This window comes from Pristiophorus japonicus, chromosome 1, assembly GCF_044704955.1.
Source record: "Pristiophorus japonicus isolate sPriJap1 chromosome 1, sPriJap1.hap1, whole genome shotgun sequence".
In the NCBI taxonomy this organism is placed as follows: Eukaryota; Metazoa; Chordata; class Chondrichthyes; family Pristiophoridae; genus Pristiophorus; species Pristiophorus japonicus.
This window is the reverse complement of record NC_091977.1, coordinates 248,945,145-248,972,965: the sequence shown is the minus strand read 5'-3', so window position 1 is coordinate 248,972,965 and position 27,821 is coordinate 248,945,145. Positions and strand designations below refer to the sequence as shown.

Below are 27,821 nucleotides of genomic sequence, written 5' to 3'. Positions count from 1 at the left end.
AATGTTGGAAAATGTGAGGTTATCCATTTTGGCAGAAATAATAGAAAAGCAGATTATAATTTAAATGGAGAAAAATTGCAAAGTGCTGCAGTAGAGAGAGACCTGGGGATCCTTGTGTGTGAAACACAAAAAATTAGTATGCAGGTACAGCAAGTAATCAGGAAGGCAAATGGAATGTTGGCCTTTATTGCAAGTGGGCTGGAGTATAAAAGCAGAGAAATCCTGCTACAACTGTACAGGGTATTGGTGAGGCCACACCTGGAGTACTGCGTACAGTTTTGGTCTCCTTATTTAAGGAGGGATATATTTGCATTGGAAGCAGTTCAGAGAAGATTCACAAGGACTGATTCCGGAGATGAGGGCTTGACTTATGAAGATAGTTGAGTAAGTTGGGCCTATACACATTGGAGTTCAGAAGAATGAGAGGTGATCTTATCGAAACATATAAGATAATGAGAGGGCTCGACAAGATGGATGTAGAGAGGATATTTCCACTCATAGGGGAAACTAAAACTAGGGGACACAGTGTCAAAATAAGGGTCCACCCATTTAAAACTGAGATGAGGAGGAATTTCTTTTCTGAGGGTTGTAACTCTATGGAATTCTCTGCCCCAGAGAGCTGTGGAGGCTGGGTCATTGAATATATTTAAGACAGAGATGGATAGATTCTTGAGCGATAAGGGAATAAAGGGTTATGGGGAGCGGGCAGGGAAGCGGAGCTGAATCCACGATCAGATCAGCCATGATCTTATTAAATGGAGGAGCAGGCTCGAGGAGCCAAATGGCCTATTCCTTCTCCTAGTTCTTATGTTCTTGTATTCAGTCAAATTTTGTGCAATCTGGGTAATTTAAGTTATCTACTGTTCATGTCTCAGTTTACTTTCATGTTATTTCTGAGGTTTCCATTGTACTCCTAAAAAGCGGTGGTAATTAATTCATGTGAAGAAAAAATAATCTTCGAATCAATAGATAAATCTAGTGTAATCAGAATCACCTAAATAAATCCCTGTATTCTGTCTTTGAATCTACTAAATATAGCTAAATAATGGTAATTAATTATTTTATAAAGCTGCTGCCCAGATTGTTTTTGTGATGAAAAGCATTAAAGCTTATACAAGTATTGACATTCATTCATTAATCTGCTCTCCAGCAGGAAGGAATGGAAATGCTGTGGGACATTTTCCTACATTCAAGGTGCTATATAAATGCAGGTGGTTGTTGTAACTACACATGTTCGAATCAGGCCCTAAAATTCTCATCTTCTGTGGATTCTAAGCTTACAGCTCAAAATCTTTGCAGCAGACCATTGGCTGAAGTTGTAAAGTGTCAAGAATAGGCATGAATTTTAGAACACACTACAGATTACTATGGCTTCAGCTCTCCTGGGATCCTGAGAATGTGTTTTGTAGAAAGAAACCAGTCAGAATTGAATTATTTATATTTAGAATAGTAGATTAACATCCTAAAGCTTTTGCTCGATTGATTTTTGGGGTTAGGGAGAAATTTCACACAGCTTGCTCTTTTTGGAGGCTTTCTCTCCAGTTATTTGCCTGAAAGATCTCTTGTATTATTTTAATTGGCAGTAACGGGGCCGTAGTGCTCAAAAATCATGTGGGACAAGCTTACCACTCTATTCCCGCTCTCGATCTGACTGATGCCACCCTGAAAGGGGGCTACCATTGGGCGACTGGAGCGTCTGCCTGCTTCAGCTGCTAGGCCCTTGTAATGTGCAAAATTGGGTCCTATGACATACCAAGAACCCCGAATGCCATTTTGGGAGACAACTGGACTGAGCATGCGATGTACACATTCCGGCCAGTTTTACCCAGTGGTATAGCGAAGAGGACCAAAAATAGTAAGTTTCAAATTATTTTTGTGAGGCAACGAGGAGCAGCTCCACAAGAATAATGTTGCCTCGGATTTCCTACCCCCTACAGCCAGTGAGCTGCAGCAGGATATGGTATGTTCAGAGGCCTGAGTGCAGGTCACCTGCCTGTTCTCTTGACTTGGGATGGTCTATGGGCCAAGCAGCCTAAAAGGAGGAAGAATTATAAATAACTAATTGTTTCTATTTCATTTGTTGATATGCCATGCAAAACTAAATGCATTCACGTTTGATTATAAAAAAAGAAATAAAACACACAGCAGTTTAAAATTGGATGAACTAACTGGTAGTAATAACTACATAATATTATAATATTATATATGGAGTTTAGTGGGATAGCATGGACTGCCAAGTGCTATAATGTATGGGAATGATTGCTCAGTACTCATTTTTTCTTTGCTTATTTTTAGAATTGGATCAAACGAGGCCAACCAATGTCCTTCTGGATTTCTGGATTCTTCTTCCCTCAGGGATTTCTGACAGGTGTGACCAGATAGAATTTTCTGAAAACAATGTTAATTAGCCTGTTAATTTTGCATTGAGTTCGACTTTTCTTACTCAGCAACCATTCATAGGTTGTTTTTATTTGAACTAGGGAACGTTTGAAGAAAACGTACTGCAGAATGGTGTTACATCAAATTACCCGAGTTAAGAGAAGTAATTTGAATTTTGAATGAGGAAACGAAGACTGTATGCATTCTATAATATTTATAAAAACGATGCCATTTTCCATCTGTCACTCTACACATTTCTGTTTCACATTTTTAAAAAGCATATAAAGTTGTAAAGACAGGCTTTTCTGACCAGCCTGAAGAGCAATTAAACTGTGACCTCACTCAGTGTTTACTTAACAGCTATTGGACTTTGTCGGGCCAAAATTCTGCTGTTGAAAGTGCACCAGATGAAGACTCATCAAATTGCTCAAAATATTTTTTTCTTCGTCCAGCTGACTACACATTGGAAATAAATACAAATTATATATATTAAATATGTCACAAGATAAATAATTAGATTTTTAAAAATGTACCCCGTAGTGGATGAAATCCACAATGTGACTCCGGTAGGAGCTCCTCAGGGAGAAGACGGTTGAGGAGGATTCTAGCGACGACTTTCCCAGTGGCTGATAACAGGGAGATTCCTCTGTAGTTGCCGCAGTCGGACTTGTCCCCATTTTTAAAGATGGTCACGATTACTGCATCTCTAAGATCTCCCGGCATGCTCTCCTCTTTCCAGAAGAGAGATGAGGTCATGCATTCATGCCAATAGTACCTCTCTGCCATACTTTAGTGCCTCAGCGGGGATTCCATCTGCTCCCGTTGCCTTGTTGTTCTTGAGCTTGACAGATGGCGTTTTCTACCTCATGCAGGGCTGGGGTTTTGCTGAGATGGTGGCGGGTAGCATGCTGTGGGGTAGAGTCAAGGACACACGAGTCAAAGGCAGAGTCTCAGTTAAGGAGATCTTCGAAGAAGGCAAATGGCATGGTGGCCTTCATAGCGAGGAGATTTGAGTATAGGAGCAGGGAGGCCTTAATGCAGTTGTACAGGGCCTTGGTGAGGGCTCACCTGGAATATTGTGTTCAGTTTTAGTCTCCTAATCTGAGGAAGGATGTTCTTGCTATTGAGGGAGTGCAGCGAAGATTCACCAGACTAATTCCCAGGATGGCAGGACTGACATTCACTAGAGTTTAGAAGAATGAGAGGGAATCTCATAGAAACATATAAAATTAATCAACCTTTAAAATTTTTGAACAAGTTGTGATAACTTTTAAAACTTACATTTTAGACTTTTAATCAAAATACTTTTAAACATCTATTATTGATCTACATCCTTGACTTTTTAACAATTTTTAGAAACTTTTTTGTCATGTATCTCACACTACTGTACATAACTGTATCTTACAATGCTATACATGACTGTAACTAGAGATGACCTGTAACCACAAGCTTACCTTACCACCAGGGGTGCACTTGCAGGAGACACTGGATACCTGTCCCAGACAGGTATATAAGGACAGGTCTCAGGCAAGTGTGGCATTTGAGAGCTGTGTAATAAAGGTGCAGGTCCTGAGTGACCTTGACTTCAGTATGTGCCTCGTGTGAATCTGTACTGCAGGGTCAGGAATTTACAGTGGCGACGAGTTACGGGATTACAGAATCCACAGAATGGCGACCAACGGCTCAGATGAAAAATACAATGCTGGAGATAATTGGGAGGACTTTATAGAAAGGCTTCAGCAAAGCTTTGTAACCAAAGACTGGTTAAGCGACGATAAGGCAGACAAGAGAAGAGCCCATCTCTTGACCAGCTGTGGCTTGAAAACATACACCTTAATGAAGGACCTGCTGGCACCTGAGAAACCAGCAAGCAAGTCGTTTGAAGAGTTGAGCACACTGGTAAGAGACCACCTGAAGCCAGCGAGCAGCCTATACATGGCCAGACACAGGTTCTACAACTACAGACACTGTGTGGGCCAGAGCATACCCGACTTAGTGGCGGAACTTCGGAGGTTGGCTAGTTCATGTGAGTTCTCCGATGAACTAAGGAGAGAAGTACTGAGAGACTTTTTTATTGAAGGAATAGGCCACGCAGGCATATTCCGAAAGCTCATAGAGACCAAGAACCTGACCCTAGAGGCAGCAGCACTGGTTGCACAGACATTCTTGGCAGGAGAAGAAGAAACGAGGTTGATTTATACTGCGTGTACAACAACTAACGAAACGTCGGAACAAGGGGTTCACAGCATGAAACAAGCTGCTACCCCCACACACAGACAAAGGCAGGAGACCAGGCCCTCAACAGCAGGCAGTGGTGCCAGAAGACATCAAGGGCCACAGGAACAACCGTTCACACCTCATCAACCCGCAATGCGAGCAATCAACTACAAACTGAGAGAAGCTCAAGAGAGAGCAGCCAGACACAGCTCATCCTTTGGAAACAATGGAAGCGGTCTGTGCTGGAGATGTGGGGGAAGACATTCAGCAAGGGGGTGTCGATTTCAGCATGCTGTTTGCAGAAACTGCGACTATACAGGGCATCTGGCCCGCATGTGCAGAAAAACGGAAGCTCGGCTGGTATACGAATCGAGAGGGTCGGAAAGCAGACCAGAAGACGGTGGGGACAGTACCCGGGACACCGAGGTACAGCGGGTCAACACGATCAATGGCCACTGCTCTTACAACAAGACGCCCCCAATAATGATGAGGGTCCTACTCAACGGGATACCCGTCAACATGGAGTTGGATACGGGAGCGAGTCAATCTCTCATGAGCGCTCAACAATTTTAACAGCTGTGGCCGCACAAAAGAGACAGACCAAAGCTCACAAGGGTCGACACCAAACTAAGGACCGATACCAAAGAAATCGTCCCAGTCCTTGGCAGCGCCATGCTCTCAGTCACACACAAAGGGACAGTGAACCGACTTCCTCTATGGATTGTCCCCGGAGATCTCCCAGCATTGCTGGGGAGAAGCTGGCTGGCAAAACTAAACTGGAAATGGGATGATGTTCACGCCATGTCATCAGAGGAACGGACCTCCTGCTCAACAGTTCTAAGTTGATTTGAACATCTCTTTCAGCCAGGTGTGGGCACCTTCAAAGGGGCTAAAGTCAAAATCTACATCACACAGGATGCTAGACCGGTCCATTACAAGGCTAGAGCTGTGCCCTATGTGATGAGGGAAAAGATTGAACATGAACTAGACAAGCTTCTGCGAGAAGGCATTATCTCACCCGTGGAATTTAGCGACTGGGCAAGTTCCATCGTCCCAGTCATGAAGCCTGATGGATCCGTACGAATCTGTGGGGACAACAAATCTACCATAAACAGAGTCTCCCTACAGGACCAATACTCGCTGCCCAGAGTGGAGGACTTATTTGCCACATTGGCTGGAGGAAAACATTTCTCAAAACTAGATCTCACATCTGTGTATATGACGCAGATACTCACCACCATCAACACACATCGTGGCCTTTTCATGTACAATCGATGCCCATTCGGCATCAGGTCGACGGCTGCTATATTCCAGCGCAACATGAAGAGTCTGCTCAAGTCCATCCCGGGGACGGTTGTATTTCAAGACGACATACTTATCATGGGCAGGGACACCGACTCCTATCTCCGCAATTTGGAGGAAGTACTAAAGTGGTTGGATCGGGTAGGCCTAAGAGTTAAGTGCATATTTCTCGCGCCCGAGGTTGAATTTTTGTGCAGAAGGATTGCCGCTGATGGAATCCGCCCAACAGTCCAAAACCGAAGCAATTCGCCTGCCACCCAGGCCCCGGAATGTCTCAGAACTGCGCGCCTTTCTCAGGCTGCTCAATTACTTTGGGAACTTTATGCAGAACTTAAGCACACTGCTGGAGCCCCTCCACGTGCTACTCAGAATGGGGTGCGATTGGTTTTGGGGGGACGCCCAGGAACGCGCCTTCAACAAGGCACGTAACCACCTGTGTTCCAACAGTGTTTTAGCTTTCTTTGACCCAGGTAAAAAGCTAGTTCTTACATGTGATGCGTCAGCATACAGGGTCAGGTGCGTTTTACAACATGTCAATAGTGCGGGTAAATTACAACCCATAGCTTATGCCTCCAGGTCACTTTCGCGGGCGGAGCACGGGTACGGAATGGTGGAGAAGGAGGTGCTCGCATGCGTGTACAGTGTCAAAAAGATGCACCAATACCTTTTCGGGGCCAAGTTCGCGTTAGAAACCGACCACAAGCCCCTCACGTCCCTACTATCCGAGAGCAAGGCAATAAACGCCAACACCTCGGCGATTACACCATAAGGCACAGACAACTGTGCCGACGCGCTCAGCAGGCTACCCCTGGCGACCACAGAAGGGTCTGTCGAACAGGACTGTGAGATAGTCATGGCAATCAATGCCTTTGAGTCCACAGGTTCACCCATGGCGGCTCGCCAAATCAGAGCCTGGACGACCAGCGACCCCACGTTATCCCTAGTAAAAAGATGTGTCCTAACCGGTGACTGGGCAGAGGCTCGCGATGCCTGCCCCGAGGAGATCAAACCTTTCCATAGGCGCATGCATGAGCTGTCACTACAAGCAGACTGCCTGATGTGGGGCAGCCGAGTAGTCATGCCTCTGCGAGGCAGAGAGGCATTTGTCCGGGAGCTCCACTGCCAGCACCCGGGGATTGTTCTCATGAAGGCCATAGCCAGATCCCACGTCTGGTGGCCTGGCATTGACGCGGACTTGGAGCTCTGCGTCCAACGGTGCACCATTTGTGCCCAACTCAGTAATGCCCCCAGGGAGGCCCCCCTGAGACCCTGGCCCTGGCCCACCAAACCGTGGTCGCGGGTGCACGTAGGCTACGCAGGCCCATTCATGGGCAAAATGTTCCTCGTAGTTGTAGATGCATTTTCAAAATGGATCAAATGCACCATTTTAAACTCGAGCACCACCTCCACCACTGTGGATAGCCTTGGAACCATGTTCGCAACGCACGGCATTCCTGACATATTGGTCAGTGATAATGGACCGTACTTCACCAGCGCAGAATTCCAAGATTTCATGAGTGACCACGGCATAAATCACGATAGGGCAGCACCGTTCAAGCCAGCCTCCAACGGCCAGGCGGAGCGAGCAGTACAGATCATTAAACAAGGCATGCTCAAAATCCAAGATCCCATGCTGCAAGGCTGCCTGTCGCGACTGCTGCTGGCATACAGATCTCGTCCACATTCATTGACTGGAGTTTCCCCCGTGCAACTATTGATGAAATGGACCTTAAAGACAAGGCTCTCATTAATCCTCCCAGACATGCATGAAATCGTTGAGGCAAAACGCCGTAAGCTGACTGAGCACCACGACCGAAATTCGAGGGGGAGGTGGAATGAGATAGGGGACAAAGTGTTTGTGCTAAACTATGGCAGGGGTCCCAAATGGCTTGCAGGGACATTACCAGGCAAGGAAGGAAACAGGCTACTGGTGATACAAATGGACAATGGCCAAACCTGCCGGAGGCACGTAGACCTAGTCAAAAGTAAATTTATCAACAACACTGCTGAACCAGAAGCAGACTACAATGTGGAACTCACACCACACCTGGTGGACAGACAGAGGGAACAACCTGAGGAAAGGCAATCCCAACAGACAGTCCAGGCGAGATACCAGCAATCACACCGAAAGAAAAACAGGCACCAAGGCAAACAACTGAACCACAACTAAAACGCTCCACGCGAGAGCGTAGACCACCTGAGAGACTGAACCTATAAAGACAATAAGTCCTTGGGGGAGGGTGATGTCTTGTATCTCACACTACTGTATATAACTGTATCTTACCATGCTATACATGACTGTAACTAGAGATGACCTGTAACCACAAGCTTACCTTACCACCAGGGGTGCACTTGCAGGAGACACTGGATACCTGTCCTAGACAGGTCTCAGGCAAGTGTGGCATTTGAGAGCTGTGTAATAAAGGTGCAGGTCCTGAGTGACCTTGACTTCAGTATGTGCCTCGTGTGAATCTGTACTGCAGGGACAGGACTTTACATTTTTAAACTGGGGAAACTTTTACAACCTATTATTGATTTGCATCTTAAACTTTTGAACAACTCTTCGAAACTTCTGAAATAAATTGGGAATTTTTATTAGCTTTTAACTTTTAAAATAACTTTGGAAGTCACCTTCCTATTGCTTGTCCTCCAGCCAAGCATCGGGCCATCCACCATCAATGGCACTACTTGGCGCCGAGCTTGCGGCCAACACCTCGCCGCAGGCAATTAGGCTTATAGAGCTGTGCCTGGTCTCCAATTGTCTTGGACCCCCTTGTCACTGGACCAAGACCTTGCTCAGCTAAGCCCGTGTGGTTGCCAGTGTGCAGCGGCCACCCCACATTAAAAAAACTCACGCACAGGCATCTTCCACTTCATCAGTATGAAGTTCGGGACCTGGAACGTCAGGACCCTCATGGACAATCCCAACAACAACAGGCCGGAACGCCGCACCGCCATAGTTGCCCGGGAACTCAGACGTTTCGACATTGACATCGCCACCCTAAGCGAGACCCGGCAGGCAGGGGAAGGCCAGTTGAAGGAACGTGGTGGAGGGTACACCTTCTGGAAAGGGAAACCAGAGGCAGAACGCCGCCTTCATGGAGTCGGCTTTGCCGTCAAGAATGAGCTGGTCGACCACCTCAAAGACTCCCCCTGTGGGGTTAACAAACGGCTAATGACTCTTCGTTTTACCCTAACTCAGAACCAATGTGGCACAGTCATCAGTGCGTACGCCCCTACACTCGATACAATGGATGAGGCTAAAGAGGGTTTTTATTCCAACTTCGAGACATCTTTGTCCCATGTCCCCACGAGCGACAAATTGATCCTCCTGGGTGATTTTAATGTCAGGGTTGGCAGAGACACAGCCCTCTGGGGAGGTGTGATTGGCAGAGGGGGGTAGGGAAAGCCAACTCCTGTGGTACCCTACTCCTGACAAAATGTCGAGAACATGAAATTCTCATCACCAACACATGTTCCGCCAGAGGGACAAATACAAGGCATCGTGGCAACACCCTCGCTCCAAACACTGGCACCTGCTCGACTATGTCATCGTCCGAGCCAGGGATCGCAAGGATGTGCGCATCACCCATGCCATGACAGGAGCTGACAACTGCTAGACGGACCACCGCCTAATCCGATCCATCATCAACATTAACATTGCCCCAAAGTAGAGGGGACAGCAGAAACAGTTTTGCAAAAAAGTTAATGCCGGGGCACTTAGAGACCCAGCTAAGAGAGCCCTATTCAGCCAGCGCCTCACAGGCAATCTGGCGTGCCTTGATGACCCTCAGATGCGGAATCCCCACAGCGCTTGGTCTGCCCTCCAGACCTCTATTACCAGTGCCTGCGAAGAGACACTTGGTTACTCAACCAGAAAACTTCAGGACTGGTTTGATGAAAATGATCAGGAGATCGAAGAACTAATAGATCGCAAGCGCAAAGCATTTCTGAGCCTCAAGCAACAACCCAACTTGGGAGCTGCAAATCAACATTACAGACGGCTCAAGGCTCCGGTCCAACAAAAAACCCGGGACCTAAAGAACAGGTGGTGGATGGAGAAAGCACAGGAGATACAACAACTGGTCGACAGCCACGATATGCGAGGATTCTTCGCTGCAGTTAAGGCCACCAACGGTCCAAACTCCGAAGGCCCCACTCCACTCCTGGCCAAGAAGGGGGAAACACTCATCAAGGAGACCCAGGCTGTCAGGGCCTGATGGAAGGAGCACTTTGAAGATCTCCTCAATCGAGACTCTGCCTTTGACTCAAGTGTTCTCGACTCCATCCCGCAGCATTCGACCCGCCACCAACGCAGTGAAACTCCAACGTTGCACGAGGTAGGCAAAACCATGAAACAGCTTAAGAATAACGAGGCTAAGGGTGCGGATGGAATCCCTGCTGAGGCGCTAAAATATGGTGGAGAGGCGCTGTTGGCGCGGATACATCTGGATGGAGGAGAGCATGCCGGGAGATCTGAGAGATGCAGTGACTGTGACCATTTTTAAAAAAGGGGACAAGTCCGACTGTGGCAACTACAGGGGAATCTTCCTGCTATCAGTCACTGGGAAAGTTGTCGCTCGAGATCTCCTAAATCGTCTTCTCCCTGTGGCCGAGGAGCTCCTCCCGGAATCACAATGCGGATTTCGTCCCCTACGGGGCACAACAGACATGATCTTTGCAGCGCGACAGTTGCAGGAAAAATGCAGGGAGCAGCGCCAGCCCTTATACATGGCCTTTTTCAATCTTACAAAGGCCTTTGACACTGTCAACCGTGAGGGTCTATGGCGCATCCTCCTCCATTTCGGATGCCCCCAAAAGTTTGTCAACATCCTTTGCCTGCTTCACTATGACATGCAGGCCGTGATCCTTACCAATGGATCTATTACAGACCCAATCCATGTCCGGACCGGAGTCAAACAGGGCTGCGTAATCGCTCCAACCCTCTTCTCAATCTTCCTCGCCGCCATGCTCCACCTCACAATCAACAAGCTCCCCGCTGGAGTGGAACTAAACTACAGAACCAGTGGGAAGCTGTTTAACCTACGCCACCTCCAGGCCAGGTCCAAGATCACCCCAACCTCTGTCGTTGAGCTGCAGTATGCGGACGACGCCTGCATCTGTGCACTATCAGAGGCTGAACTCCAGGATATAGTCATGTATTCACTGAGACATATGAAAGCATAGGCCTTACGCTTAACATCCTTAAGACAAAGGTCCTCCACCAGCCTGTCACCGCCGCACAGCACTGCCCTCCAATCATCAAGATCCACGACGCGGCCCTGGACAACGTGGACTATTTCCCATATCTCGGGAGCCTCTTATCAACAAAGGCAGACATTGATGTGGAGATTCAGCATCTCCTCCAGTGCGCCAGTGCAGCCTTCGGCCGTCTGAGGAAAAGAATGTTTGAAGACCAGGCTCTCAAACCTACCACCAAACTCATGGTCTACAGGGCTGTAGTAATACCCGCCCTCCCGTATGGATCTGAGGCATGGACGATGTATAGAAGGCACCTCAAGTTGCTGGAGATATATCACCAATGGTGTCTCCACAAGATCCTGCAAATCCCCTGGGAGGACAGGCGCACCAACATCAGTGTCCTCAACCAGGCTAACATCCCCTGTATTGAAGCACTGACCACACTCGATCAGCTTCGCTGGGCAGGCCACATAGTACGCATGCCAGATAGGAGACTCCCTAAGCAAATGCTTTATGCGGAGCTCCTTCATAGTAAATGACCAAAGGAGGACAGCGGAAACATTATAAGGACACCCCCAAAGCCTACCTGGTAAAGTGCGACATCACCACTGACACCTGGGAGACCCTGGCCGCAGACCGCCCGAGGTGGAGAAAGTCCATCCGGGAAAGCGTTGAGCTCTTCGAGTCTCAATGCAAAGAGCATGAAGAGGCCAAACGCAGACAGCGGAAGGAGCGCACGGCAAACCAGCCCCACCGACCCCTTCCCTCAACGAATGTATGTCCCACCTGTAACAGGGTCTGTAGCTCTCGTATTGAACTGTTCAGCCATCAAAGAACTCACTTTGGGAGTGGAAGCACGTCCTCCTCGATTCAGAAGGACTGCCTATGATGACGATAAAATTCTGATGGAACTGGACAGGTTAGATGCAGGAAGCATGTTCCCTATATTGGGGAAGTCCAGAACCAGGGGTCACAATCTAAGGATAAGGGGTAGGCCATTTAGGACCGAGATGAGGAGAAACTTCTTCACTCAGAGAGTTGTTAACCTGTGGAATTCTCTACCGCAGAGAGTTGTTGATGCCAATTCATTGGATATATTCAAGAGGGAGTTAGATATGGCCCTTACAGCTAAAGGGATCAAGGGGTATGGAGAGAAAGTAGGAAAGGGGTACTGAGGTGAATGATCAGCCATGATCTTATTGAATGGTGGTGCAAGCTCGAAGGGCCGAATGGCCTACTCCTGCACCTATTTTCTATGTTTCCTTCCAGCGGGTCCTGACTGCCTCGGTGTCTTTGATGAGTGTCTCCCCGTTCTTGGCCAGCAGTGGGGTTGGGGCCTTGGGTGCTTCGGCCGTAGGTGTCCTTGTCTGCGGTGAAGAATCCTCGCACATCATGGCTGTCAGCCAGCTGCTGAATCTCCTGTGCTTTCTCCACCCACCACCAGTTCTTTAGGTCGCGGGTTTTTTGTTGGACCTCGGCCTTCAGCTGTCTGTAAAGCTGATTTTCTGCTCCCGAGTTGGGTTGTTGTTTTAGGTTCAGAAATGCCCTGCGCTTGCGATTTAATGGCCCAGAAATCCTAGATTTTCCTTCTCGCCGGCGTTCGACTGGATTCTAGAGAAAAAAAAGCGAACCTACCTGAAGCTGCGATGCCCACATGTGATCCCAGTCTGGAGGCCTCTCCTGACTGCGCGTCGCAGCACGTGCACGTTGGGACGTGCGCAGGCCTGGAGCTGGAGTCACATGGCTCTGGGCAGCCAATCAGGTAGCGTATATTCTTATTCATAGTAATAGGAGTTTCGTAAGTCCTATCACTATGAATGAGAAACACCCCCAAACAGCCAAACACTATATAAAACATTAAAAAAACACCTCACATAAATACACTATAGAAATTAAAGTTGATAGAAATGTTTTTGAAAAAAAATATTTGCGGATTTTTAAAAAAAGTTTTAACTATGGTTTAAAATAAAATGACCTGAGTGGGCAGGGTTCTTAACATAAATATGTATTTTAAAATTTTATTTTAATATGTTTTTGATATGTTTTGAACTCTTATACTGGTACAAATAGGCTATGTTTTAAGGACATTCGCAGGGCAAGCGATGGGCAAATAGCCCAATCTCTGCTGTGGGAATGTCCTTGCTCCCAAGATGTGTGCGATCTATCAAGCAAGAAACTTGACATCGGAAAAGCCAGCTTTTCCGATGCCTTCCGAGTCCATAAACTGTGTACGGACCAGGGGAGGCTGCGATTTCTGGGCCCTTAGCTCTTGGATCTCCTGGTCATTCTCATCAAACCAGTCCTGGTGTTTGCTAGTTATGGTGGCTTGGAGGGCAGACCAAGTGCTGTGGGTATTCTGCGTCTTGGGATCATCAAGGGTCGTCAGGTTAGCAGTGAGACGCTGGCTGTATAGGGCTCTCTTAGCTGAGTCCTTGAGTGCCCTGACATTGATTTTTTTGCGGCACTGTTTCTGCTGCTGTCGCCGCTTTGGGGCTATATTGATGTTGATGATGGATCGGATTAGGCGGTGGTCCGTCCAGTAGTCATCAGCTCCTGTCATGATGCGGGTGATGCGCACGTCCTTGCGATCGCTAGCTCGAACTATGACATAGTCGAGCAGGTGCCAATATTTGGAGCGAGTGTGTTGCCACGATGCCTTGTACTTGCCCCTCTGGCAAAACAAGGTGTTAGTGATGACAAGGTCATGTTCTAGGCATTTTGTCAAGAGCAGGGTACCACTGGAGTTGATTTTCTCTACCCCCTTTCTGCCGATCACACCTCCCCAGGAGTCTGTGTCCTTGCTTGGTGTCTGGTGTTGAAGTCGCCGAGGAGGATCAGTTTTTCCTCCGTAGGGACGCAGGACAGGGATTTTTTGAGGCTGGAGTAAAAACCCTCTTTGGTCTCATCTGTTGCATCGAGTATTGGGGTGTATGCACTGATCACTGGTTCCGGGATAGGGTGAGTCGCTAATCTCACAGGAGGTCAACTAGCTCGTTCTTGAAAGCGAAACCGACTCCGTGGAGGCGGTGTTCTTCCTCTGGTTTGCCTTTCCAGAAGAAGGTGTAACCTCACTTTGTTCCTTGAGCTGGTCTTCCCCTGCCTGCCGGATCTCGCTTAGAGCGACGATGTCGATATCGAAGTGTCTAAGTTCCTGGGCAAATATGGTGGTGCGGCGTTCTGGCCTGTCGCTGTTGGAGTTGTCCATGAGGGTCCTGACATTCCAGGTCCAGAACTTCATATTGAAGGGTGGAAGATGCCTGCGCGTGAGTTCTTTTAACATGGGGTGGCTGTTGCACACCGGCTGCCACACGGGCTTAGCTGAGCAAGGTCTTGGTCCAGTGGCAAGACAGTCCAAGACGACTGGAGACCAGGCACTGCTGTATGAGCCTAGTTGCCTACGGTGAGATGCAGGCTGTAAACTTGGTGCTGAGCAGTGCCCTTCGGTGAGATGGTAAGAGATCCGAGGCCTGACTGGAGGCAGGCATTGGGAAGGTCAGAGGTCCATTTTGTGGAAGAAAGAGAGGTCAGAGAGACCACAGCCATTGCTGGAGGAAGAGAGGCCAGGACGTCGTTGGAAGAAGAGAGGCCAGGACGTCGTTGGAAGAAGGGAGGCCAGTTCATCGTTGAAAGAAGGGAGGCCAGGACGGCGTTGGAAGAAGGGAAGCCAGGTCATCGTGGGAAGAAGGGAGGCCAGGACGCCGTCAATGGATGAAGGAAGGCTAGGACGTCACCGATGGATGGAGGCCCGGAGGGAAGACTCGCGCGTGAGGTAGGCCCAAACCTGTTTTTGAAGCTGGTCGAAGGCTCACCACCGCTGAGATTACCGGGGGTCACTTGGAGCAGCTGAGTCATCCGCTGTGAGTTGGTTGGGAGCTCCCTGTTCGCCGATGGTGTCTGCAAGGAATAGCTGAATCAGCCACAACTGGTGGCAGAGCACAGTCAAGGCAGCAGGAAAGTCTGGTAGGTTAAAGATCAGTTTGAGTGGGGATCCGGCACTCACTGATGGTGAAGAGCAGGCATGGTTGCGGGATGGGCAGTGGACTCAGACAGCTGCCCTTGCAGCATCAATTTGTGCTTTAAGGGTAAGAAATGCACCCCCCCATTAGGACCAGGGGAAGCTTAAACAGTGGAAGGGGGAAGAAAGGGTGTAGGATGGCAAGGGATATAGTTATTCAGCAGAGGAGCTCCCTAGGGAGCTGCCACCCCGGCGGTCATCTTGATCACCCATGGTATACGCAACATCACTTGCATGGTATGCACAACTCTTGATATACATTTCTCAAATGGAACCCATTTTATGTTTCCAAATTCTCCTATAGAATTCTGGAACAAACAAAAGATATGAACTTATTTTCCATATTTACAGATTAATTAAACCACTGGTTTTCTGTTTTGAAAAGGATACCTTCTTTCTTGAACAGAACTTTACGATCTTGTAGGAATTTGACTCATTCTAGGCTGAGCCTGAGGAGAGTTTTTCTCCAAAGGCTGACCTTGATCTACATTTGGACTCTCTACACTTTCAGACTGTTTGTCTGCCTGACTCGGACTCAGACTTAAATTCTGACTTTCTCTTGGACTTGTTTCTGGTACATCTGCAGTAGGATTTGTTGCTGGTACTCTACTTGTAACAAGACTATCTGACTCATCAGAATAAAATGAATCATCCCCACATTCAACTCCTTCCACATCTGTTGGTAACATAAGAACATAAGAAATAGGAGCAGGAGTAGGTCATACAGCCCCTCGAGCCTGCTCTGCCATTTAATACGATCATGGCTGATCCGATCATGGACTCAGGTCCACTTCCCTGCCCGCTCCCCATAATCCCTTAGTCCCTTATCATTTAAAAAACTGTCTATTTCTGTCTTAAATGTGTTCAATGTCCCAGCTTCCACAGCTCTGTGAGGCAGCGAAATCCACAGATTTCTCCTCATCTCAGTTTTAAATGGGTGGCCCCTTATTCTAAGATCATGCCCTCTAGTTCTAGTCTCCCCTATCAGTGGAAACATCCTCTCTGCATCCACCCTGTCAAGCCCCCTCATAATCTTATACATTTCGATAAGATCACCTCTCATTCTTCTGAATTCCAATGAGTAGAGGACCAACCTACTCAACCTTTCCTCATAAGTCAAGCCCCTCATCTCCGGAATCAACCTTGTGAACCTTCGCTGAACTGCTTCCAAAGCAAGTATATCTTTTTGTAAATATTCTAGTTCTTTGATGGTTTTTAAATGTTCCCAATCTTCTGGCCTCCCACTAGTTTTGTCCACTTTGTATGCTGTTGTTTTCAATTTGATACCCTCCTTTATTTCCTTAAGTCAGTCACGGATGGTTATCCCTCCTCTTACAGTCCTTCCTTCTCATTGGGATAGATTTTTGTTGAGAGTTATGAAATATATCTTTAAATGTCTACCATTGCTCATCAACTGTCCCACACTTTAATCTATTTTCCCAGTCCACTTTAGCCAACTCTGCCTTCATACCTTTGTAGTTTCCTTTATTTAAACTTAAGACACTGGTTTGAGATCCAACTTTCTCACCCTCCAACTGAATTTGAAATTCAACCATGTTATGGTCACTCATTCCAAGAGGATCCTTTACTCGGAGATCATATTTTTAATCCTGCCTCATTACACAGGACCAGATCTAAGGTAGCCTGCTCCCTGGTTGGTTCTGCAACATACTGATCAAGGAAACTATCCTGGATACACTCTATGAACTCTTCCTCAAGGCTAATTTGATTTGTCCAATCAATATGAAGGTTAAAATCGCCCATGATTATTGCCGTTCCTTTATTACAAGCCTCCATTATTTCTTGATTTATACTCCGTCCAACAGTGTAGCTACTGTTAGGGGGCCTATAGACTACGCCCACAGTGACTTTTCCCCCTCATTATTCCTTATCTCCACCCAAACTGATTCAACATCTTGCTCTTTTGAGCCAATATCGTTTTTCACACTAACCCATCTCCTTTTCCTTTTTGTCTGTCCTTCTAAATTGTCAAATACCCTTGAATATTTAGTTCCCAGCCTTGGTCACCTTGCAGCCACGTCTCTGTAATGGCTATCCGATCATACCCATTTGTAACTATTTGTGCCGTCAACTCATTTATTTTGTTATGAATGCTGTGTGCATTCAGATAAAGAGCTTTTAAATTTGTTTTTTTACCATTTTTTTCCAGCTTTGACCCCACTTTCTGATACACTTTTATGTTTATACATTCTGTCCCTTCCTGGCACACTCAGGTTTTCATTTCCCCTGGTGCTACCCTGCTCTATTGCCTTCTCCTTGTTCTTTGACTTTTTAAACTTCTGCTCACCTGAACCCTCCTCCCCCATTATTGAGTTTAAAGCCCTCTCTACAGCCCTAGTTATTTGATTCACCGCGATCCTAGTCCCAGCACGGTGTGAGTGGAGCCCATCCAAACGGAAGAGCTCCCTCTTACCCCAGTACTGGTGCCAGTGTCCCATGAGCCAAAACCCATTTCTCCCACACCAGTCTTTGAGCCACATGTTTAACTCTCTGATCATATTTACCCGATGCAAATTTGCTCGTGGCTCAGGTAGTAATCCACCTTTGTGGTTCTGCTTTTTAATTTGGCCCCTAGCTGCTCAAAATCCCTCAGCAGAAGATCTTTGTTTGTCCTACCTATGTCGTTGGTGCCCACGTGGACCACAACAACTGGATCTTCCTCCTCCCACTCCCAAGTTCCTCTCCAGCCCAGAGGAGATGTGCTTAACCCTGGCACTGGGCAGACAACACAGCCTTCGGGACTCCGCTCTCGGCAGCAGAGAATAGTATCTATCTCCCTAATGATACAGTCCCCTACCACTACAACCTTTCATTTCATTTCCCCCCGTACTTGAATGACCCCCTGTATCGCGGTGCTGTGGTCAGTTTGCTCATCCTCCCTGCAGTTCCTGCTCTCGTCCACACAGGGAGTCAGAGCCTCGAAACTGTTGGACAAGAAAAGGGCTGAGGCTCCTTCATCACTACATCCTGGATCCCCATTCCTGCCTTACTCGTAGTCACACCCTCCTGTCCCTGACCGTGGACCAAATTTGAGATAATTAATCTAAGGGATGTGACTGCCTCCTGGAACACAGCGTCCAGGTAACTCTCCCCCCTCCCTGATGTGTCGCAGTGTCTGCAGCTCAGACTCCAGCTCATCAACACGGAGCCGAAGTTCCTCGAGCTGCAGACACTTGCTGTAGATGTGGATGCCGTGGACCTCAATGGGGTCAACCAGCTCCCACATGCAACAGCAATAACACATCGCCTGCCCTGCTAATGTATTTAATTAATTACGTTTTCAAGTTTTGTTTTTAGTCCCAGCTTTTAATTCAAATGAATGCCCCAGAAAAGAGAGAAGAACTCACCGACCAATCACTTCTCTCCTTTCCCAACACTTTGATTTTGCTTCTTTCCACTTCTTGTCTTCAGCTGGCTTGGTGTTTGGGCCCCAATCTCCCGCTGTTTGTTGCTGGAGACTGGGGCCCAGATAAAAGGGCTGCTCATGTTCAAAATTCACACTGTTTAAACTATGGAAGGATTCTGAGACCAGCAACAACTTCACAATAAAGTATTATTTTATGTATGAGCTGATGCTTACACGGTGTCTACTTTGCTCCAGACATCATGTATGAGGTATGATACACAACTAACAAAAGTCCCTTTAAAAGTTGTGTCTTTAAAAGATGTGTCTTTAAAAGAGTTATCCAGTTCAATTCCAGTGGCAGAAAGGTCAAAAATTAGAGGACACAGATTGGCAAAAAAATAACAGTGGCGACATGAGGAAACATTTTTTTACACAGCGAGTGATTGTGATCTGGAATGCAATGACGACGAGGGTGTTGGAAGCAGATTCAATAGTAACATTCTAAAAAGAATTGGATAAATACTTGAAGAGAAAAAAATTACATGGTAATGAGAAAAGAGCAGGGGAGTGGGATTAATTGCACAGGCACAATAGGCTAAATGGCCTCTTTTGGTGTTGTATCATTCAAAATTGGTCAACATACCGCCCCCTACTGCCCGCGTACCGCCGGCGTACTGCACAAAAATGCGATTTTAGTCAAAAAACACTGACATATCACTGATATACCGCTCGGCGGAATATTCATCATGAACATACTGCCAACCGGTATGCACACTGTCCGTCGTGCAGGACCGCCTGCATATCGCCATAAAAGTCCAATTTTCATCGCATACCGCCGACATAACACCGGAGCTGCACACCGTCCTAGAAAAGGTGGTCTTATGCGATGGTAAGTGGGTGGGAATGGGTGGAGTGCACGGATCCGCCGTTTTGGAAATCAGGAACTGTCAGCTAAAGCAGCAGCTCTGTATTTCTGAGGTGAACAATGACTTTACAGTGTGATTTTAATTGGACAAGGTATATTTACTATTACTGAGTAACTTATTAAGAAAGAAAGACATTGTTGTGTCCTTTGATGCTCTAACAATGACTTCACGAGGCAATGTGTTGTACTTGAACTGTAGTGACCTTAGCCCTTTATTAATTAACTCCAGACTGAGGATCACGCCTGGTGGACTACCTTTTATACTAGGCCAGGCACACCTGTACAGGTAACCTATGAGTCTCCCACTGCTGTGCCCTCTGGTGGTACACCTTAACATAGTACCAACAGTAGCCATGCAAGATACACGACATCACTCCCCCCGGAACCCTCAGTGCAAATTGCCCCTGCATTAACTGTGCTCTGGGCTTAGCTCTACATGGGTTTTGTCTGGTAGACCTCTGGCGGGCCAGCTCAACCTTGAGTGGGTAGTGGGTGCAGTAGCGTGCTGGTGGTTGCTGTTTGTGTGTGTGTGTGTGTTCCTGACCGCTCCATTCTCCCCCCGCCCCCCCCCCCCGCTCCCATATTGGTGTGGCGGGGGCTCCTAGCATTCAAGTTCAGTTAAGTGCGTTTTGCGTTTTTTTTTTGTGGTTCCGTGACAAGAGCGTTAGATGCCTTGTCGATGCAGTGACCGGTGTGTGAGGACGAGCTAGTTCCGGAACTGCTGGGTGGTATCCCTGCAGTCTGGTGGCGGCTCAGTGCCCGGTGCTGGAAGTGGGGAGCCGGTTGGCTCACGTACCCTGCTCTCGGGGCTGTTGCCTAGCGTCAGGCAGATTCACAGATGTCTGTGATGTAAGGGGTTTTCACAGGGTTGTTGCGCCTTGGGTGTCTCTCTCTGGGCTTCTGCCCTCACAGCTTATGCCTGGCCTGTGAGGTACCCTGAGTGCTGCAAGAGCACCCCTGGAGAGACTGTGTCCACAGCTTATGAAGGGGGTTTTGAGACTCGTGCGTCCCCACAGCTTATGCCTAGCCTGTGAGGCACCTGTGAGTGTCAAACACTCCTAACCCCTTCTTCCCTAGTCTGTGACACACAGTTGAGCGTTTTCGAGGCGCTCCTAGCTTCCCTTACACGGTTCTGACATAAGACTCACGATCAGGAGATGTAATACAATAGAACTGAGACAAGGTGATTCCAAGAGGAACTTTAGGCTTCCAATTTATTTGGCAAGGTGTAACTCAACAAACAGCAATACACCAACAAAACAATCCCCCTAAATCCCACTAAACGGACACAACGAAAATCTTTACACCAGTTTAGCAGTACAATGCCCAACCTCCCACCTTTCCTGGCCTAACTGAGTTGGGAGTTCTGGGGACCAGAGGTTATACTCACTACTGTGCCTTCCGCAGTCTGGTGGTTTGTTTCTTCTATCTTCAGTGTCTTCGGACACTGGTTTTCCTTCAGTGTCGAGAGGCTTGTGGTTGTTGAATCACGAGGGCAGGGAAAATCATCACTTCTCTATACCACTACGTCAGAAACCCCTTTTTTATAGCCAGATTATCCAGTCCGCCTCTGCTGCTGAAGTCGATTCTTCTCATTGGTGGACTTTTGATTTTGAAAAATGCAGCAGTTTGAGGTTTTTAGGTTTTTTTCCCACTGATCTTAACCTACTCAAGGAATATGTATGTGGCATTGTTTAAATGCTAATGTTTTCAAGGGGCAAGTTTCGAGGGTATACAGTTCCCAGACAATTTGATTAGTTCCAATGTCCAAACTGGCCCTTTTGATATTGACTCCACCCCTTTTCTTGCAGACCTTTAAAAAAATCCCAAATTCGATTAAAGTTCATAGTTTCTTCCATGTGCACTTTAGGATTTCAAACTTTCTGGTAGATAGTTCCAAATTAAATTCCCTTTCCTATGAGTCCAAACACTGGGGGGGGTCTCCATTTGTGTCCCAAAGTTTTCCTTCCATCGGTTTCAATTCACAGCACAGACTGATCCCACAGCCCTTTTCCTTCTGGGTAAAATGAGGGGGTTTTCGTCCTCCCCTACAGTGACACCCCACCCCCATCCTTCCTTTATGCCCTGGGTCCCAGCTGCTCCCTGAGGAGCTGTTGTCTAGCAGTGCACAGGGAACTGCTGACTCGCTGGCCTGAGCGTTGCTTGTTTCCTCTGTGGGAACAGTGGCGGGTGACCCTACATCTAGGGGTATGGCCTTAGTGCAGTCTGCTCCTTCAGGCTCGTGGCCATTGGTGCCATCGATTGCCTGAGAGATGGAGCTGACCCGGGGCATGGTATCACCACCGTTGCCCTGCTGAGGTCGCTTGTTTCACAGCTCATATGTGTTGGCTGCTTGTGGCCACACTTCGTGGTGCATGACTCTGGACCCCGGGACGCAAGCTTCAACACTGGGTAGCTCGCTGGACCTGTGTGCACCCGATGGGTGTCTGCCCGCTGCATTGGCTGCGTGCAGTGGGAATCCTGCATCGCACAGCTTTACCTTACTTATTATGGACACTCTCGGGGTCCGATCACGATCACGATCACACGACATTTCCTCGCTGGTTGCATATGCACAGTTCAGATCATCAATTACACATTGTACATAATCGCACGACTTTTCCTCGCCGGTTACATGTATACAATTCCGATTATCAGTTACACATTTTACATGGCCAGTTACACGCTTTGCATAATCCGCTACAACTTTAGTCTCTAACTTACAATTACTGTTACATTGCTTAAATGTGTGGAACTGTCCCTTTAATTGTAGTGGGTTGTAGGCCTCCTTTGAGAGCCTTGCTTGCTTTATCCCAATCCGCTTCTCCATTTGGTGCCACGTGTTGCTCCATTGGTGCTGCACCTCGTGGGATGGCCGCGGCCATCTTTGTCTTCAACGCATCGCCTCGTGGTGCGGGCGCCATCTTTTCTTTGTCCACGATGTCGACTGCGGCGATCCTCTTCTCCCCGGTTCTGCCTCCGCAGTTGGGAAGTCACTGCTGAGTCCTGCCACTGGAGCCTGGAAGGTGCGTTCGGGTCGTCTCAGCTGGATCATCTCCACGCAGTCGTGCTGAGCAATCTGTGCCTCGGGTGCTGTGCTGGTCAGCTCACCGGTGCCGGGTCCACCCTCAGGTGAGGGCTTGCTTTGCCTCTGAGCGCAGAGGGCTTCGATCACTGGAGGGGTGAAGTCTTCCCACTTCCAGTGGATCTTCTCCATCCACCTTCTGCCGAGCAGCGTTGGTCCATCACCTGCAACAATCCACAGAGGTAACTTGTGCACCGCTTCATCATGGAGTACCTTTACATTCACACTACTAACGACTGGGATGATTTCATTGGTGTAGGTGCGCAACTTTGCCTGAACCGGAGCCAACTCTGGTCATTCAGCTGGATTGTCCCATAACCTTTCAAAGGCTTCTTGATTCATCACTCACTGGCTCGTCCCTGTGTCCACTTCCATGAAGCCTGGACTTCCCTCTATCTCGACTTCCATCTTCAGCGGGGAGCACTCGGTGGTGCAGGTAAACATGCTGGGTACCTCCCCGTGGGACTGGGCTGCCTCTCTGTCTAACAATTCATAATCCACGCTGGATTAATGGCCATCTGCGGACTCCTCATCGACACAGTGAGTCCTATTTCTCTTACACATTCGCTGGAGGTGGCCCTTTGTGCCACAGCCTTTGCAAACATAGTCTTTAAAATGGCACTGGTGAGCCCTGTGATTCCCTCCGCAACGCCAGCATGGTGCTACTCAATTAGCCCCCCTCGGCGGGCTCTGTGTTAAGGGACTCGGGGGCCTGTTCTCTCTTCCCTGAGAGGATTCGCACTCTACAGTCCAGATCCTGAACGGCGCCACTCTGTGCACAGTACCTGCTGGGTTTGAGTCCTGAGGGTGAGACATCTGCCTAGAGCCGCAGGTCGAGGTCATGAATGACTGGCTCACAGAGATGGCCTTCTGCAGTGTGACTGTGGTATCCACCAACGGTAGCTTATGAAGAAGGCCCTCATGGCCAATTCCAATGACAAAAATGTCCCGCAGCGCTTCATTGAGATGGGTGCCGAACTCGCACGGTGCCGCCAGTCTCCTGAGGTCTGCGACGTACTTCACAACTTCCTGGCCTTTGGGTCGTCGGTGGATATAGAACCGGTGTCTGGCTGTGAGGATGCTCTCTCTTGAGTTGCTCCTGGATCAGGGTTACGAGCTCCTTGTATGACTTGGTCGTTGTCTTCGCTGGTGCCAGCAAGTCCCTGACGAGGCCATAGAAGTTGGGCCCAAACTCGTTTGCAGGATAGCGCGGCACTTATCAGCCAGTGCGGCCGGGTCGTCTCCTGCCAGGTCGTTTGCTGTAAAAATGTGTTCTAGCCTCTCCACAAAGGCATCCTAATCATCACCAGCGGCGAACTACTGCAACGTACCAAGGGTAGCCATTTCCGTGTGAAAGTTCGTAATATTGCCACCAATTGTTGTGTCCTTAGATGATCTAACAATGATTCCACGAGGCAGTGTGTTGTACTTGAACTGTAGTGACCTTAGTCCTTAGTTAACTCCAGAGTGAGGAGCACACCTGGTGGCCTGCCTTTTTTGCTAGGCCAGGTACACCTGTACAGGTAGCCTACAAGTCTCCCACTGTGGTGCCCTCTGGTGGCACACCTTGTGATAGTACCAACAGTAGCCATGTAGGATACATGACAGGCATTTAAGTTGTATTTTTTTCAAGAATTGGGCCTGATTTATCTCCGCCTATATTGCTGACAACCTGTCTAATGGAGGAACCAGGAAGTTTATTCAGCATAGTTATAAGGGTAATGCAAGAGGTCACAGAATGATGATGATGAAGAGGAGGAGGTGGAGGCCCTACCTGCATAGGATCTTCAGGGAGAAGTGTTTATACTTTGACCTAACCGATCGACAGTGTGTCCGAAGACTGCGCTTCCGAAAATAGGTCATCACTGAGATTTGCCTGCTCATTAAAGCAGGCCTGCAGCCTCGTACCAGCAACATTACCGCACTCTCTGTCAAGATGGTGACTGCGGCATTTTTCTTTTATGCATGTGGGTCTTTTCAGGCATCAGCTGAGGACATATGCTCTATTTCTCAGGGCACTACTCATCGCTGCATTCGACAGGTAACCGAAGCACTGTATGCACACTGGCTGGAATTTATAAACTTCCCAATGACCAAGGAGGCACAGAGTGACAGGGCTTTGAGATTTGCACCCATTGCCCACTTCCCCAAGGTGCAGGGTGCTATTGACTGTACCCATATTGCCCTGCGAGCACCATTACAGGAGGCGGAGGTGTACCAAAACCATAAGGGATTTCATTCCCTCAATGTGCAGCTCGTATGCGACCATACACAGCGGATAATGGCAGTGAATGCCAACTTTCCAGGGAGCATCCATGATGCACACATCTTGTGGGAGAGCACTGTGTCTGACCTGTTCAAGTTTGAGCCACAAGGCAAATGCTGAATGCTGGCCGACAAAGGGTACAGCCTCGCCACCTGGCTCTTGACACCCCTGCGGAACCCTCACACAGAACCTGAGCAACGATACAATAAAAGCCATATAGCCATATGTAACATAATTGAAAAGACAATTGGAATGCTGAAGCAGTGCTTTCGATGCTTGGACCACTCGGGAGGCATGCTGCCATACCCCCTGAGCAGGTTGCTCAGTTCACAGTGGTGTGCTGCATGTTGCATAATTTAGCAATCATGCGGGGATAGCAATTGCCACAGGAGACAGAGGAGGAAGAAGAGGACAATGAGGGACAGGAAGATGACAAGGAGCTTGCAGATGAACCCATGGCACCATTCACCCCGCCGCCCCCCCGCAACACCACAGCGGAGGGCACGTGGAGCGTATGCCACTGCAAAATTGTTACGACAGCAACTCATAAATGAACGCTTTGCTTGAATGTGGAGAGCTGCGTTTTGAGATCCTGATGACTGTTACTCCAAAAGTTTGACACTGTACAAGAGTGCTTAAATTCAATTCAAACGTTATGTAAAAAAATACAATTTCAAAACTTTGTAAAACTTATAACTATAAAACAGCTAACAAGTTTAACTACTTTAATAAACTTCTACAAATCAAACTTCAATTACAACAAAAATACCTTTTACTTTCCCCGCCCACGCCCTCTGCCCCGTTCACACCCGCATGCTACATCACCCTTGGGACTATTTCCCCCCTCCACCCCCCCGCCCATTTCTTACTCCTGCCCTTCCCCCTTTCAAAGTGCCCCTGAGCTCAGACCTCCCGTGGTGGTACCAAGCCGGCTGTCATGTGTTTACTAGCCACCAGATGGCGCCACTGTTGGAGGTCAATACCCATTACCGAAGGCTGATGACCTGTTTGCAACGCTAGCCGGAGGGTGGTCGTTCACAAATCTGGATCTGACTTCGGCCTACATGACACAGGAGCTGGTCAAGACGTCTAAGAAACTTACGTGCATCAATACTCATAAAGGACTGTTTATCTACAACAGGTGCCCTTTTGGAATTCACTCGGCTGCAGCCATATTTCAGAGGAACATGGAGAGTCTACTGAAGTCCGTCCCCAGAACCGTCGTGTTCTAAGATGACATACTGGTCACAGGTCGTGACTCCGCCGAACATCTGAACAACCTGAAAGAGGTTCTACATCGTCTGGACAAAGTGGGACTCAGACTGAAACGCTCGAAGTGCATCTGCATGGCACCGGAAGTTGAATTCCTGGGGAGGAAAACTGCTGCTGACGGTATCAGGCCGACGGACTCGAAAACCAAGAACATCAAAAATGCACCCAAGCCTCAGAATGTGACGGAGCTGCATTCGTTCCTTGGTCTACTCAACTACTTCGGAAATTTCTTACCGAGATTGAGTACCTTATTAGAACCACTGCACATACTGCTTAGAAAAGGCGACAACTGGGTTTGGGGTGCATCTCAAGATAGAGCTTTTGAGAACGCTACTAATCTGCTTTGCTCTAACAAGCCGCTGGTACATTATGATCCATGTAAGCGTCTAGTATTGGCCTGTGATGCTTTGTCATATGGAGTTGGTTGCAGGCTCCAACAAGCTAATGAATCAGGCAAATTACAACCTGTTGCATATGCTTCAAAAAGTTTGTCAAAGGCGGAAAGAGCCTACAGCATGGTAGAGAAAGAAGCACTAGCCTGTGTGTATTAAAAAGATGCATCAGTACCTGTTTAGTCTTCAGTTTGAAGTGGAAACATATCACAGGCCACTCATTTCATTGTTTTCGGAAAAGAAAGGTATCAATACCAATGCATCATCCCGCATCCAGAGATGGGCGCTGACATTGTCTGTCTATGATTAGCCAGATCAGCCAGGATCAGCCAGGACCTGATATTATTGGTTGTGAAACGTATCCTTAATGGTGATTGGTCTACTATACCCAAGCAAATGTGTGAGGAGACCAAACCTTAAATCCATCGCAAAGACAAACTATCCGTTCAATCAGATTGTATACTGTGAGGTAATCATGTTGTTATGCCCAAGAAAGGCAGAGAGAAATTTGTACATGATCTACATATCACGCATCCCGGTATTGTCATTGTCATGTATTCAACTATCATTGTAACCCATGTATAAGCTGACCTAAGTTGTACACCTTGAGAACATTGACCACAAGGGGATGAACTTGTGGGAGACACTCCTAACCTGGACTTTAAGGTATAAAAGGGCAAGCTCCACCCACCTTCATCACTTGAGGTCTTGGTAATAAAGGTAACTGGTCACAGAGTGACCTTCTCTCAAGTTTGGGTCTCGTGTGCATTTATACTGTATAGTAAGGACATATCATTGGCGACGAGAAACTGGGATTTAAACCACGCGAGCATGGCCACTAGCAGCACAGAAGAGAGGTACTGGGTTGGTGATGATTGGGATGACTTTATTGAGAGACTACAGCAAAGTTTTGTCACTAAGGAATGGCTGGGACAGGATTCGGTCGACAAACGCAGGGCTCATCTCCTGACGGTTTGTGGATCCAGAACGTACTCCCTGATGAAGGACCTTCTAGTGCCAGAGAAGCCGGCTGACAAGACGTTCGAAGAGCTCAGTAAGTTGATCGGGGAACACCTTAAACCGGCTTTACACGCACCGGCGACGAGAAGGGCAAAGCGTTCCAGACTTCGTGGCAGATCTCCGGCGACTGGCGAGCCTATGTAAGTTCCCAGATGTATGCAGAGTGGAGATGCTGCGAGACTTTTTTATTGAGGGCATCGGGCACGCTGGGGTTTTCAGGAAACTGATTGAGACCAAAAACTTGACCTTGGAAGCGGCGGCTCTGATAGCCAAGACATTTATCTCACAGGAGGAAGAGACCAGAATGATGTATGACAAAAATCTTGGCTCAAATGCGGCAAACGCCCAGGGAGTCAACATTGTTAATGCAGCACACAGT

General features: G+C 47.9%; 1 protein-coding gene across 2 annotated transcripts in view; it reads left to right on the top strand.

Annotated features, from left to right (window-relative positions):
- The window catches only part of dnah6 (dynein, axonemal, heavy chain 6), a 669,683-nt gene that overhangs the window by 620,679 nt on the left and 21,183 nt on the right, over positions 1-27,821 (top strand). For both annotated transcript variants that reach the window (XM_070888374.1, XM_070888373.1), the window contains one exon: positions 2,296-2,368. In XM_070888374.1, coding sequence (XP_070744475.1) covers positions 2,296-2,368 — 73 coding nt within the window. The remainder of the gene's footprint in view (positions 1-2,295; positions 2,369-27,821) is intronic.